The sequence below is a fragment of the Condylura cristata genome, unplaced genomic scaffold, assembly GCF_000260355.1.
Source record: "Condylura cristata isolate star-nosed mole 26May11 unplaced genomic scaffold, ConCri1.0 scaffold00022, whole genome shotgun sequence".
Taxonomy (NCBI): Eukaryota; Metazoa; Chordata; class Mammalia; order Eulipotyphla; family Talpidae; genus Condylura; species Condylura cristata.
In genome coordinates this window covers 20,406,753-20,422,722 of record NW_004567123.1, presented here as the reverse complement: position 1 = coordinate 20,422,722, position 15,970 = coordinate 20,406,753, and the positions used below count along the sequence as shown (strand labels likewise).

Sequence of the window (15,970 nt, the reverse complement as noted above, 5' to 3'; positions counted from 1 at the left end):
AAAAAAAGATTTATTTATTCACACAGAACTGGGGTACAGGCCAGAGATGCAGGGGCAGTGAGAGGATTCACCAGAGCCAGAGTGGGGAGCAGAACAGGTGAATCTACAGAAATACGCTGCTGAAGGGAGTAGAGGATGAGACAGGTGAGGTCTGCAGTGCCATGTGGGTCAGCTCCGGACTAGGGATTGAACTTGCACCGAAGCGGCTGTGGCTGGCTTGCAGTGTGGGATGTGAAGATGAGGGGCTGCTGGTGTGAGAACAGGCCATGAACTTTGGAGCCAAGTGGCCCTGGTTTCTGCTTACTTTTCCACTTATCTCAGTGTGCCTTGTTACTTCCCTGTCTGCGTCTCAGGTTTTCACCCTATAAATTGGGTCAAGGTAGAAGCACCTCCTGGGGGCCAGGCTTTGTATTGCTTGTCCTCATCTGATCCTCACAACAGGCTGCGGGTGCGGGGGATGAAGTAAGAGAACTCATGTGGAGTCCCAGGATGAGGAATGGTGGGACAAAGGAACAGTAACTCCTTAACGTCTAATATTCGGTTGCAGATTTCTTTGATTGTCTTATGTATTTTTAAACAGTGGTTTTGTTTAAATCAAGATCCAGAAGAGAACCCCAAGTAAGGGCTACCTGTTTCATTGAGAAAGTAAATAAGACAGTTACTTCTATAAACTGAGGTTATAGTGGTTGATAGGTCTCTTGCATCAGGGTGTGCATTTTTAGCCAAGAAGTATTTCTTCCCTGGATTAGCACTTGAAACAAGATGTTCCTGGTAGGAAGGATCTTCTAGTTTAATACTTTGGCACAGATGTGAAACTGGGTCTTGTGGGCAGTGGGGCACACTCTTGGTGGTAGGCTAAATGTTATAGGCTGAGGAAGTGGAAAGATGGCATGTTCTGTTACAGAACATGCAATAGCAGGGACCCTTTGGGGGGGTCCTGCTAATCACAGCCATCTGTAGCCAAGGTACAGGCTACTCACTGCAGCTTTGTTTGCAGTAGCAGAACACCAGAAAGGGTCCAAAGGTCCTGCAGCAGGGGCTGCTCAATAATCACGTAATTACAAGACAAACACATTATGGACATGGCTTCTGGGTAGCTACTTTAAAAGGGGAGAAGGGATGTTTGCAAGATCTTTAAAGATGGCAGTTGGAGGTGGTAGGGAACTGCTAACCACACCTGAGGGGAGAAAGCCTGTAGAGGGAAAAAACAAACAAGGATGTAAAATAATGTCGTTAAAAAAAAAAGAAAGACTGAAGACTGGCAACTGGTGCATAGTATACTTCCACATGAGTATAAAAATACCAAATACGAGGGATGGACCTCCCTGGTGGCCCAGGTGTTAACTCAGCGCTGTCAAGCTACCCATAGCCACTGTGGCCTGAGTTCAGTTCCCAGAAGGGGGCTGCCCTACAGGGTGCAGCAGACTTCTGTCTCTCCTGCCTAATTTTACTACTCCCCTCAGTAGTGTGTTTCAGTCTGTCTGCCTGATCTGCTCCCCAGTCTGTCTCTGGTGAATTCCTCTCATCATCCCCAACCCTCTGCCTCTAGTTCTTATATTCATAAATAAATAATAATAAAATTTACAAAAAAAAAAAAAAGAATACCAAATAGGTGGGTGGTTACAATGCAGATACCAATGCTTGCATGTACATCCTGTGTCTGCTTAGGGGCAGGGGAAGATATACTTGCTCACTGGCTACTCACCTGTACAGCATAAAGTGTTTAATCAATGTGTATTGATACACATGTCTAAGGCATCTGTGTGTGTGTTTTTTATTCAGTGAAGTTGGTTTACATTACTGTGTAAGTTTTAGCTGTACAGTATCTTGTTTTATATGTGTGTGTGTGTGTGTGTTTTTAATAAGTTAGTTTATGTGTGGGTTTTTAAATAAGGCAAATCTGCTTTGGGATCCTGACTGTTCCACTAACTGCTTGGTGATCTCAGGCAATTTAATTTCTCTGAGCTTCCTACTCTTATTTTGGGAAATAAGACTAATAGCTAGTCCTCATAAGGTGATTTTGAGGATTAGGACTACACATTGAGCTCTGTAAAGTGCCATTGAATATAAACCCAGACCCATGTAGATTCTGAATGAGAAGCTTCACCAAGACTTGAATTCATTTTTTTATGAGTATATCACAATAGGATACAGAAAATAATTTCTTCCATCTACCTTCCCGCCACCCCTCTTTTTTTCTTCTTCTAAATATCTGCTTCCTGTGCTTGTCTGTTTGGGTCATCAAGTGACCAGTAGTAGATGATGGCAATTTGAATTTATTCATGTTTCTCATCTGTCACCTTTCTGAGTTTCTCTCCTGATGGTTTGTATTCTTGAGACATTTAAGCTGAAATCAAGCTTTTAAACTTTTTTCTCGAAGAAAAAATAGCTCTCTGATAAGAAACAAAATATATCATCTATCAGAAAGTCTAAAAAATTTTTTAAAAATCACTTGCAAACTCACCCACAGAGATCAATATTGCTTGCATTTACTGAGTGCTTACTATGCATTTTGCCCGAGACTAAGTTCTTAGAATCCAATCCTTAAACAACGCTTTAAAGTAGATGTTGTCATTAACCTCATTTTATAGAAGAAACTGTGTTGATGTAACTTTCTCAAGCTTTTATATTCATTAAAAGTGGCAGAGCAAAAACTCATGTTTTCCCCAGGACCTCACACTGTCTCCTCCGTGTCTTTCTCTGCACAGGTGCACATACACATGTAAACACAAGTTCAGTCACAGTCACGCCTCTCTTTGGTAACCTGCTTATTTTCAATTCATCAAAATGTCATGGACATCTTTCTGTATGTTTATATTATCTCCCTAGAGATTCATTGTATTAAAAACTTTTCGCGGTAACACTGGTTTACCCCACTGTATGATTCAGCAGTATAAGCCAACACTTTTTCACATGTGTGTCACTGCCCTTTACTGTATTCTCTGTGCTGCATGGTTTCCCGCTGTACATATGTGCTGTAATCTAGTCTATGAATATTGAAGTGGTAGAGATGGTGCTGTGTTGAACAGAAGTGTGTATACATCTTGCACATGTATTCAGTGATGCCCATAAGTACTCCATGAGATGGAATTGCTCCATCAAAGGGGAGTCAGGGTTAGACTTTTGGTATTGGTGATTCAATTGCCCTCAAATAAACCATCCTGTAAAGGATGGTTTGCAAGTTTTTAGGCAGTTCACACAACTGTCTGGCCAATAAAGATGACCTTATGTTTGTAAATAGTATCTGTAGTAGCAACAGAATGTGTTTTATTAGCCTGTTATTTTGACATCTTTGTTCTGCATGCTTTTGAGGGCTGAGGATATATGACATTGACATGAGGAAACTGAAGATTTCATTGCTGTAGACCTCGGAGACACTCTTTTGTGAAGTTTCACCATAAAGTTGAGGCTAGGTTTACTTCTATGGCCTCCTGTTCATCAACTAAAACATTTTTATTACTTTACATTCAAGGTGAGAAGTAATAATTGGGTAGTTGCAAAGAGGAAAATCAGAGTTTTAACCCCTGGATTTTAGTTTGCTTAATTTCACAAAATGTTTGTATATCTTTTCCCCTCTAGGTATTTTTTGCTAACGAAGTAATTTAATCACATGATTCACAACTCAAGGTGAATGATAAGTCTCCCTCCTCTCTTGCCCTTAACCATCCCAGGGTTGTCATCTGGCTCTGTGTATCCCTCCGGTTATAGTTTATGCACGCGTAAGTAAATATAGAACTATTCTCTCAGTACAAATTTCATGTCCTTTTAAAAGTTCTGCAGGGCAGTGGTGTTATTTTTCAACTGGAAATGAAAAACTTGTTTTGAAAAGTGCGTAACTCCCATTGGCTGTCACGGGAACCAGGGACTCAGAATTGAACTTATTCTCTTGATGTAGTCAGGGATTGCAAACAAGGAGTCCTGATACTTCAAAACAACTAGAAATGGTTATGAAATAGTAATGTTGATGGTGATGAGTTGGATACTGAGTAAAAACAGCTGCTTCCCCTGAGAGGAACCTGCACAGGGAGTTGGTTTGGGCTGGTTAGGAGGGAGTTGCTTTTTTCTAGCTGGGATTGTTGCAGGGCCTTTCTGATGGCTCATGTGAGCCAGAGCTCAGGCTGCCTTTCAGACACTCGGTGTCCTTGAACTCCTGGCCAAGCAATTGAAGGTGGTTGCCTAGTCTGATCTGAGAGGCATTGGTTGGGATGCATTGATTAAAGATGCGTTTGTATGCACTCCATGGGTCCACAGAGTGCTTTTCCTCGCAAGGCTGTTCTGCTGCCAGATCTTTATTTTTACCCCATTTGATGATACCACTTGCTTGTTACAAAAGATTTGGAAAATACAGAAATGTTGAAAGGGAATATCACTGTAATCCCATCATCCACAAAGAGCTGTTGCTGTTTTCACATGTATTTCATTTTTGCATAATTTTGACTACATGTAGTCGATTTAGTAAGCTTCTTTTTCATTTATGATAAGTATTTTTCATGTCATTACAGAGTTCTGGTAAACCCTTTCTTAAGCAGATCATTTATAACATAAATGTGGTCCTGGAGGTGTCTTACAGGAGCCAGGCAGGAGTGATAAATGAGCAAAGCATGCTGGGTGTGAGGCAGCAGGGAGTGAAGAACCCAGGCTCTCAAGAGAGGCCCATGTTGCTCAGTTCCCATCGCTGCCGCTTGGGGCGCAGGCCAAAGGTTGTCAGTATTCCCATTCTTAGAGAAGCAGAAAGTTTTTTTGTTTGATTATGTGAAAGTGTTGGGGGGGAGGTTCCTTGAGAAATTTGAAACATTTAGAGAATAGTGTCGGGAATAGCTAGAAATGAAAACCATGAATATTTTCTCTTATTTGCATCAAGCCTGTTCCCCCTCCCATCCAATTAAAAAAAGTGACAAAATATTAAAGATGAAATTGAAGTAATCTTCCCATTTTTACCTTCATTCCCCATACTTCCCCTGCCTAGTTTGTCATAGTTGTATATTCTTCTACCTAATTTTTTTGTACATATAGTCTTACAAGTTTTTAAAAAGATTTATTTATTTGTGCATACAGAACTGGGGAACAGGCCAGAGGTGGGGGGGTTGTGTGAGAGGATTCACCAGAGACACAGTGGGGAGCAGGACAGGCAGTCTGATGAAGCACACTGCTGCGGGGAGCAGCGGGTGAGACAAGTTGGAGGCTATGTGCCATGTGGATCTGCTCCCTGTTTGGGGATCGAACTTGCACTGTTGAGGCTTTGGAGAGCTCCATAGTGCTGCACTTTAATCTGTTGTGCCACCAGGGAGGGACCTGTCTTATAAGTTTTCAGTCATAACTATCACTTTGCAACTTACTTTTCCATGCAACATATTTATTCATGTAAATATATATCTAGCTCTCTGAAGCTCTAATTTAGGGCTGTCAACATTTTTCAGTAAAAGATCAGGTAGTAGATGTTTTAGGTTTTACTGTTCAGACCATCTTTGCTGCAAAACTATTCAACTCTGCTATTAAAAATACAGAATAGCAGATTTGTGTAGTTACAGCAGATGTGGTGTGAATACTAATGCAGCCAGAGATAATTTGTAAGCAAAGAATGTGTTTGTATTCTAATAAAACTTTATTTACAAAAACAAACAGATTTGATCTGTGGGTTGTGGTTTGTGGACTCCTCTAAATTATTTCTTTCACTACTAAATAAGCCTATCATCTGCAATATAAATATACTTTATTTTTCAATTTCCCTATAAATAGAGGTTGTTTCCATGTTTCCTACTTTAACAATGCTGCAGGAAGCATTCTGTCCTTGTTTCCTGATGTGTATGTATGTACAGAGGTTTTACACTGGGACATACACAGATAGGGAATTGCTGAGTGTGTGTGTTTTGTTATTATTATTTTAATAACAGGGGACCAAGTAAAATGCTTCAGGTAAAATCTGACCAGTTTGTGATCTCTGTCTTAGAATCTCTCTAGGAAACCAAGAATTATTGAAAATCCAATCAATACCTAGTTCTAGCTAGGTAAGACTCCACGACAACTAGCAAAGGTGAGAGTGCATGAATCCACACTTGAAACACAGAACATTCTGGAAGAGTGTGATTGCTATGAAAAAATGTGCCAGCAATTTCCATATCAGACAAAACAGATGAGGTTAGGGGAAATTTTTTTTATGTGTAATAGCCATTTTAATCAGTGGTTGTTAAACATTGGAATGACAAGGTCTGTCAGAAAAGGTGTTCAGAATAGGGAGGATGAGCTGCTGACCTGTGGTTCCTTCCTTACTATTAATGCTGTGACTTTTTTTGAAGATTCACCACTGTAAACAGACCAGTAGAATAAGAAGGAAGGGAATAAACTGAAGAAAGTATCAGGGCATCCTTCCAAGAAAATACTCTCCTTTGAAAAGAACCCAGAGCTAGATTGTAAGCTCTGGTGGCAAGAAATTAAATTAGTCCATCTTCCTGAAATAAAAAATCAACAATACAGGATTAGTTCGGTTGAGCGTAGTGCGTTAAGAAAAAGATGGTGTGCTATGTTCAGAGTCTAGGAGATTTGATTAGTGGGACTCATACTTTGGGTATTCCTTCTTTTTAAAAGATTTTGAAGATTATTGTAGGTCATTAGCTTGCCTTTGTTTATCCTTTGGGAGAGCTAAAGCATCTATGGGACTGCAACTGAAGTTGGTGAACATCAGGCAGCCTGCTGCCTGCAGCCTTGGCACCACACTGTTGCGATAGATAAGAATAGGACAGCTTTGCTTCCTCAGGTGTATGTAATGCAGAAAAATTAGTCCCCTCCCCCACCTCCGCTTACATGTCTCTTCAGGCCCAGGTTCTTGTCTGAATCTTCCATGCACTGTGCGGAGGCCTCTGCAAAAGAGGTTGAGGGTGGTGGGTTTGAACTTGGTGCCTAGATCAGCTTTTGCAGGTCTGTTGAAATGGAGGGAGCAGCTTTTGCCTCTGGAGGGAGAGCCAGGAAAGGATCAAGCACAGCTGTAGCTTGGGGGGCCACTGCACTGCAAATGAAAAGGAGCCCAGCAGACACCCTGGCCTTTCTAATAGCTGGTTCCTTCTCATCTGGCAGAATTCTGATGGTGCCTACAAGGAGGTGAATGGGCCAGAGGGCTGCCTTTTACATAGTTTTCTTCAAACTGCTTGAGGTTGTGAGATTTATTTCTAGTTGGATAGTAGTTAGGTATTTGGACCTCCATTTAATCTAATTTTTCTTGATGATGATGACTACAAACTGAGCAAGAGAAAATGTTGGTCTGGTGATGTTGAATGCCTAAAATTAGGGTTCACCTATAATCTCTGGAATGATCCTTTGACAAGGGTTTGCATTAATTAATTTTAAACCAGTTTGAGCTCTCAGATTACTTCTACCTTTGGAAGTACCTCAGCCTCACAGTTACTTATAAGGAGAATTACAACTATTTTACAGAAAACAGGTTCAGAGAACAGAAGTGGTGTCGTTCCTTTATTCTGGATTACCTTATTTTACTTCATGTAACAACTAGAAGTATGAAAAATAACTTTTGTATTTATTGCCACTGTGCTTAGCAGTACTGACACAATGTGTCTATTAACCGAGGCCTGATATCAGGCTGGCTCATAAGCCCATCTTTCTTTTGTCAGGGAATAGGCCTGTCCTCGCAGTGGAAAGGAATACCGTTATCATTGTTCTAAGTATCTGTTAAAATTATACATCTCGGCCCTTCCTGGTGGTGCAACGGTTAGAGCACAGCACTGCAAGCTAGCCGCTGCTGCTTCAGTGGGATTTCAATCCCCAGCCCTGGAGGTGACCCACATGGTGAGGCAGACCTCTCCTGACCCACATGCTGCTCCCCTCAGCAGTGTGCTTTGACGATCTACCTGTTCTGCTCTCCAATCTGTCTGGTGAATCCTCTCACCGCCCTGCACCTCTAGCCTATACCCCAGTTCTGTATGTATAAACAAATAAATCTTTAAAAAAAAAAAATGCACATGCAAATATATCCCGTGTTCCAGCAATTCTTGGAACCAGTTTAGGAATTGTATCACGATAGGTATCCTTTCCCACATGAAAGGATGTTGTTTTTTGTTTTTCATGGCAAAATATCAGCTACCGCTTAAGTGCTAAAGTAGTGGTAAAGTGAACGATGATGCTTCCATGCAGTGACCTGTCTTGCTGCTGTCATAGAGAGTACAGGATTCTACAGTTACTGAGGAAACAAACATCAATATGTGTTTAGTGAGAAAAGTCAGACGCAGGACTGCACGTGTGTATAACATACAAGGCTTGTGTAAAAGGAGAGAGGTAAGAATGCATTACCACATATTTACTTATAAATAAACTGCCTCAGGCATTTAAAAGTCTAGTAACACTTGCCTTGAGGCAGGAGCCTAGATACCTGGAGACAGGCAGGGAGAGGGCAGTGGAAGGGCCTTTTGAGTAAAAAAAAAATGAATTACCTTTTGTTTTTAAACCCCTGGACTGAATTTTTCAGGAGGCTGAGGGTCCTTGTTTGTACCTTTTACTCTGATTTGCTTGCTCTTTCTCCCTTCCAAAGGAACTGTTAATCATCATTTCTTCTGCTCCCTCAGTACTTCAGTACCAAATGTTCTCCTTTTTGTTTTTACTTAAAACTTATCAGCACCTATTTTCTTAATTTGCACTCAAATTCTGTTAAATTTATTGATTCAGATAGGTTTTTTTCAATGTTAACGCATTACACTTCATTTATCAATTTTTGTTGATTTTGGAAGTGAAAAGTATCATCAGTGCAAGATAAGAAAAACAAAGAGCGCAAATGAATAGACAGAGGAAAGTGTTTTGCTTTTTAAATCTCTCTAGATCTCTCAATCCTAGCGCTTGCTGAGGGCCATGATCGCCACCTCCACATACACATTTCTGATACTGTTAGTGTATATCAAGCATAAACATGCAGTGCCTCTTCCTTGTGCACCCTGTACACTACCTTGCACACACTGCTTCTCGCCTGCTTTTTATACCTAACACGTTTTACCTGCTTTGACACCTAACAAGTATAGGATTGCATCTAGATTAGCATATTCTTTTAGTAACTTGCATAGGATTCCACTATACTGCTATAAAATGCATTTATTAGCCCTCATTGCTACCACAAACTAATACCCTTACGTCTGTAGAAATTAACTGGAGAGCCTCCTGGTGGCACAGGGGGTAAAGTCTCATCTCTGTCAAGCTGTTGCCAGCTACAGCAGCATGAGTTCAATCCCCAACCAGGGAGCTGACCCACATGGCACAGCAGACCTCTGCTGTCTCACCTGCTACTCCTCTCAGCAGTATATTTCAGTCAATCTGCCTGTTTTGCTCCCCACTTTGTCTCCGGTGAATCCTCTTACCCGCCACGCCTCTGACCTGTACCCCAGTTCTTGTATATATAAATTTAAAAATAAATCTTTAACAAAAATTAACTGGAAGGTCTAGAGGTACGTGCATAAAAATTTTTGATAGATAGTTCCAAATTGCTCTTTGGAGAGAATGGTAGTTGAACAGGGTCTCTTGGATCTCTTAATGACGTATCAGTCAGTGACTGTCCATGTACACGCTCATGGTCCTCATAAGCTTTTCCTATGTAGCCTAGGTGTGTAATAGGCCAGACCACCTAGGTGTGTGTAACCAACACCTGTGATAGATGCACAGCGGCAGAGTTGCCTAGTGAGAGGCAATGTTAAAATGTAGTGTGCTTTGTAAAATAAAAAAAATCCTGCCAAAAGATCACCTCATGATCAGAACATGGCCCTGTCATTGTGTGATGTTTGTATAAGATCACTTGGGGCTTTAAGATTTCCAGCTGCCTCAATGTATAAGTTAAAAACATTGGTTGAGGGCAAACTAGGTAACACTATTAGTAAACTGGAATTTTTATTTTTCTTACCAATACCAGCTAAAATCCTATGAGGAAATATCTAGTATACTAAAGTGATTAAAGCTATCCATGTGTTGTGTACCATTCCTTTAGAAAAAAATAAATGAAACGTAGCCAGCAGGAGGTTAACAGGACAGAGGTTACTTGGGTATGTCAGCTGCTATTGAACAGCCCCTAGTGACAACTGTACTATCTTTACTTACCTCTGATTTTTCTTTCTAGGATCGTAGCATCGTGAAGTGTTTGGGATTCATAGCCCTCAAGATTGACCTGGTCTGAGTTCATAATGTCAAAGTTAAAAAGCTCAGAGTCTGTCAGGGTGGTGGTTCGCTGTCGGCCTATGAATAGCAAGGAAAAGGCTGCTTCGTATGACAAGGTGGTGGATGTGGACGTGAAGTTGGGGCAGGTGTCTGTGAAGAACCCCAAGGGAGTAGCCCATGAGATGCCTAAGACCTTCACCTTTGACGCCGTGTATGACTGGAATGCCAAGCAGTTTGAACTCTATGATGAGACATTCCGACCACTTGTGGACTCCGTCCTGCAGGGTTTCAATGGGACGATTTTTGCTTATGGACAAACTGGGACTGGGAAAACTTACACAATGGAAGGAGTCCGGGGTGACCCAGAAAAAAGAGGGGTTATCCCTAACTCGTTTGACCACATTTTTACCCACATTTCTCGATCCCAGAATCAACAATACCTGGTCAGGGCTTCTTACTTAGAGATCTACCAGGAGGAGATCCGAGATCTGCTCTCAAAGGATCAGACCAAAAGGCTTGAGCTCAAAGAGAGGCCTGACACTGGGGTGTATGTGAAAGACCTGTCTTCTTTTGTCACTAAGAGCGTGAAGGAGATCGAACACGTGATGAATGTAGGGAACCAGAACCGTTCTGTGGGTGCTACCAACATGAATGAGCACAGTTCACGTTCTCACGCAATTTTTGTTATCACCATTGAGTGTAGTGAAGTAGGCCTTGATGGTGAAAATCATATCCGTGTAGGGAAATTGAACCTTGTAGATCTTGCTGGCAGCGAACGGCAAGCCAAGACTGGTGCACAAGGCGAGAGATTGAAGGAGGCAACCAAGATCAACCTCTCGCTTTCGGCCTTGGGTAATGTCATCTCTGCCCTGGTAGACGGCAAAAGCACTCACATTCCATATCGGGACTCAAAGCTTACCAGGCTCCTCCAAGATTCTCTTGGTGGCAATGCTAAAACTGTCATGGTAGCCAATGTGGGGCCTGCCTCTTACAATGTAGAAGAGACTCTGACTACTCTGAGATATGCCAACCGTGCCAAAAACATTAAGAACAAGCCTAGGGTTAATGAGGACCCTAAAGATGCCCTCCTGCGAGAATTCCAGGAAGAGATTGCTCGGCTCAAGGCCCAGCTGGAAAAAAGATCCATTGGCAGGAGGAAGAAGCGAGAGAAGCGGAGGGAAGGTGGTGGCAGTGGTGGGGTTGGGGAAGAGGAGGAGGAGGAGGGAGAAGAGGGTGAGGAGGAAGGGGATGATAAGGATGATTACTGGCGGGAACAGCAAGAAAAATTGGAGATTGAGAAGCGGGCCATTGTAGAAGATCACAGCTTGGTTGCAGAGGAGAAGATGAGGCTGCTGAAGGAGAAGGAGAAAAAGATGGAGGACCTACGGCGGGAGAAGGATGCAGCCGAGATGCTGGGTGCCAAAATCAAGGTACACCCCTGCCTTGGGCCCCTCATTCAGAGCTTTTGCTTTATCAAAAAATCATATGAAAGGTGTGCTGTTCTTTTCAGTTTTGCATTTTGAGCCACTCTGTGATAGTTAGTGCTCAACATACATGTGTTGGGATGAAAAGAAAAATCACTATTTTTCCCCCCAAATTAGTAGATGTTGACTTTACAGGAAGCATGCTTATTACATGTATGCAATGAAGAAGAGCAAAACTAACAGCTGTAGTTGTGCGGTGTTGTGAATAGAGCAGCCTCCATCTCACAAGCCTTGCTCCTCTCTTCCCCAAGGGTGACGGAAGTTACCGTGGGTAATTGTTTCCTTGCTTTGCTCTACAGTTTTACCATGTAGACATATATTTCTGAATTGAGGGTAGTTTTAGTTTCATAAAGTTTTTTTTTTTACTTTTATATAAATTCAGTCCCACTGTTGTGATTTGATTTTATTTGTTCAGCATTATGTTAATGAGATTTATCCTTATGGGCATCTGTAGCTGTGATTCATTCATGGTTACTGTCCTGAGAATTCCATGGTATTCAATTTTCCTGCTAAGTGTGGATCATCCCCATTTTTTACTGTGATTATTCTTATACTGGCTCTGGGAAAATATGTCTTGTCTGACAGCCTTAGATCCTAGGGTATGTGTAACCTCAACTTTATTACTTATTAAATAATCACAAATTATTTTCTACAGTGGCTATCAGAGTTAAGTTTCCACTAGTAGGGTGTGAGTTCTGCTCACCTCCCATCCTTATCAACACTTGTGATGATCAGACTTTTAATTTTTGTCTATCTGGTAGATAAACAAAATTCTATCTCATTGTAGTTGTAACAGCTGTGCCCTGCTTATACAAGATACAGAGCAGGTCCCCAAACCCCCCATGGGTACTCGCAGTGCCTCCTGGGGCCCCCGCCTCCAGCACCCCACGCGAGTAGCACTCCTTGCGTGGAGGCCTCTTCTGTGGCAGTGTCGGTTCCATCAGGGCTTGGTCTGTGCTGTCGCAGAGCTGGCCCTGGAAGGCTGGGCAGAGGAGGGCGCTGCTTAACTGAGCCCAAATGCCTTTGGAGTATTAGGTTCTATCTTGTTGAATTTACGCAGACTTTAAATTTTGATCTAAAGTGGATCTGTGTTTATTCATTTAAAAATAACAAATGATCTCCTTTCCCCCACTATATGAAGAGCTGGTATTATTTTACTTCAGAGAGGCCAGGGATCTTAAAACTCAGAAGTCCCTTTGAGGATGTTCAAGATGTGATGTGAAAATACAGTCATATAGGACAACACATCGAGGAGGAAACTGCTCCAGGAAGGGTCTTACTGTGGGATCCATTATGCCGGAAGCCTTTCACCCCTCACTCCTGTACTCGAAATGTGACTGGCTGTACCCTTGTTTGCCTTGTTCTTTAGGATCACATTTTTTATTCAGATCCAGGAACCCCCAGGCTCTCTAAACAACCTGGGGTATTTAGGCAGCTCTCTGGTTAGTATGGCAAGACCCAACATTACTTCAGAGACACTTTTAGGTATTTTGTATATAGGAGAACGACATGACTTCTGTTTTTCTCATTCTTTGGATGCTGTAAGATCATTGAACATAAGAATTTTAGAGCTGGAAGGGGGGCCTGAGGGGCTAGTAATTTTGTCCAGCTGCTGTGTTTTGAGAGAAGAGGAAACAGGCTCAAAGTCTCACTGAAAGATGGCAGCAGGCCTTCAGTTGAACAAGAGGTTGTAGGATTTTGGATTCCCTGCTTTTCAGGTCTGAATCATTCCCTTGGCTTCAGTCACATCTAAATGCTGAAAGCTCCTAGTGTGTCCAGCCAGGCCAGAGCTGTCTCTGACATCCAGGCTCAGTACCCTCCGCCACTGTCTGTCTCCACAGAGCTGCCCATGGCCACCGAGCCTGCTCCTACTTTCCTTTTCTCTCAGTTAGGAATCAGCTTTGCTAGCTGTTCCTTCTCATCCCTTTAACAGTCCAAGGACTCTGAATCTTGCCTGGTTGGGGTCTCTGGGCCTGCCCCTGTGCGACTGCCCTGCTGACCTGAGAATGCCTACTGTCTGGTCTCCTTTCCTGCTTGCCCATTTCTAGTCATTTTTCTTGCATAAAGGAGTAGTATTTCCCAAACAGATCTGACTGTGCACCCTATTGCTCAGAGAACTCACCAGACCTTCCTGCTATTCTCAGGATACAGTGTAGTCTTTCAACTAGACTTTGGTTTTTGAATTGATCTGACTGTTTTGCCAGCTCCATTTTTCACCACTCCCTCCCTATTCTACCGCCTCACACACAAAATATTTTTTTTAGCTAATTCCTATTTTTACTTCTGTTCTCAGTGTTGCCGTCCCTTGAGACAGTATCTTTCCCTTACTCCCTCCAAAAGTCTAAATTCTCTCCCTCCAGTGTGCCTCTCCCATTATTACCCTGTTTTTTCCCTATTGATGACATCTGACTGTCTGGTAGTGGCCTGCTTACTTGTCTGTTGCCCTCAGCGGGCTTTCAGCTTTGTGATTCATATTCATAGTTGCACCCCACAGTGTCTTGCACATCAGAGGTACTTAATATGTTCAAAGCGGGGTCAATACTTTGTATAAGCCAACAAAAAAACCAAACCTCTTTTTAAAGAAATCTGAAATTTATCTATGTCTGAAGAAGCTGTGTCATCAGTGTTTCCAAGGTAAAGCCCTCTACCCCACCCAGTGATGGGAAAGGCACAGCTGAGCACAGTACACTTTTTCCCAGAGATCGCCCCCTTTGGCTCAGTCCTGAACTCTATCTTTCATGGGCTTCCCTATGAGGAGACTGTTCTGAGGGAGATTATTCATGAGGTGGATTCAACATTTTTCTCATTCAGGCCATGGAGAGTAAGCTGCTTGTTGGAGGAAAAAATATAGTAGATCATACAAATGAACAGCAGAAAATCCTGGAGCAGAAACGTCAGGAAATCGCAGAGCAGGTAACTTCTCATTTGGGGTGGGGCTGCGGCTTGGGCTGGAGGGGTGGGCTGGAATAAGGTGTGTTAATGCTACAGAACAAATTGTCTCTTGTATGAAACTCTTCAAAGGAGATGGAAGCAAGGTGTGTCAGCCCCTTCCTTCCTGGTGGGAGGCTCTGATCTGGGACTCCAGGCCCCTGGGTTGTTGTATAGATAGATATAGTCTCTAGACAAGTTAGGAATTTTGTGATGTTTTCAGAAACGTCGAGAAAGAGAAATCCAGCAACAGATGGAAAGTCGAGATGAGGAGACCTTGGAACTTAAAGAGACCTACAGCTCATTGCAGCAAGAGGTGGACATCAAGACCAAAAAACTCAAAAAGGTATAAGGGATTGGGACTTGGGATTGGGACTTGACATCGGGTCTTGCAACTTGGGAGGAAAGAGAATGCCTGTGTCTGGAGGGAAACCCCCTCACTGGCCTCTCCCATGGGTTCTAGCTCTTCTCCAAGCTTCAGGCAGTGAAGGCAGAGATCCATGACCTCCAAGAAGAGCACATCAAGGAGCGGCAGGAGCTAGAGCAGACTCAGAATGAGCTCACCAGGGAACTGAAACTCAAGTAAGTGCTGGATTTCCTGTGTCCCCTCAGGCCACTTGATGGGTCATTGTTAAGTAAGAAACACCCCTGAGGACAGGGTCCTACCTACTCTCTCCTTTTCTGTCTCCTGTTTGTTCCTGAGAAAATCACTTTCACTATCTGGTTTTCATCTGTTAACTGAGTGGTTTCAGATAATCTTCAAGTTTCCTTTCTGAAGCTTTTTAAGGCTCTGACTTCACCTCTATCTACTGATAAGAAGGAATCTTTTAACTCCAGTTTTCTGAATGGTATTGTGATCATGCAAATAACCATAAAAAATATTTTTAATAAAAATATTTAAAAGCAAATCTCATTTCTACATACAACCTTACATATGTGACCACAATATTTTTAAAAAGCCTTTATTGAGACGTAATTCACATACCATACAATTTACCTATTTAAAGTATTCAGAGCATTTGTAAAAACAAATATCTTTAGGGTTTTTAATTATCTAATTTTAGAACATTTTTGCCCTCCCCCCCCAAAGAAACTGACTTGCTGTCATTCCTCATTATCCCCTCCACCAGCTCTATGTTTTTACTTTTTTGGCTATTATGAATAATGATGCTATGAACATTTGTGTTTAAGTTGTACTTTTTTTTTTTTTTAAGATTATTTATTCATGCATATAAGAACTGGGGTACAAGCCAGAGATGTGGTGGGTAAAAGGATTCACCAGAGACAGAGTGGGGAGCAGAACAGGCAGACTGACAAAGTACATTGCTGAGGGGAGTAGCGGATGGGTCAGAAGAGGTCTGCTGCCCCATGTGGGTCACCACCCTGGCTGGGGAACAAACTTGTGCTGCAGTGGCTATGGATGG

General features: G+C 42.3%; 1 protein-coding gene across 3 annotated transcripts in view; it reads left to right on the top strand.

Moving 5' to 3' along the window:
• Window positions 1-15,970, top strand: part of KIF3B (kinesin family member 3B) — a 36,052-nt gene that overhangs the window by 8,803 nt on the left and 11,279 nt on the right. The window contains exons 1-5 of one of the 3 annotated variants that reach the window (XM_012728363.1): window positions 3,580-3,719; window positions 10,097-11,564; window positions 14,430-14,531; window positions 14,770-14,892; window positions 15,010-15,128. In XM_012728363.1, coding sequence (XP_012583817.1) covers window positions 10,161-11,564; window positions 14,430-14,531; window positions 14,770-14,892; window positions 15,010-15,128 — 1,748 coding nt within the window. In that variant the 5' untranslated portion in view covers window positions 3,580-3,719; window positions 10,097-10,160. Of the gene's footprint in view, window positions 1-3,579; window positions 3,720-5,985; window positions 6,032-10,096; window positions 11,565-14,429; window positions 14,532-14,769; window positions 14,893-15,009; window positions 15,129-15,970 lie in introns of those variants that run through there. The other 2 variants (XM_012728364.1, XM_004687293.2) reach the window with 2 other exon arrangements.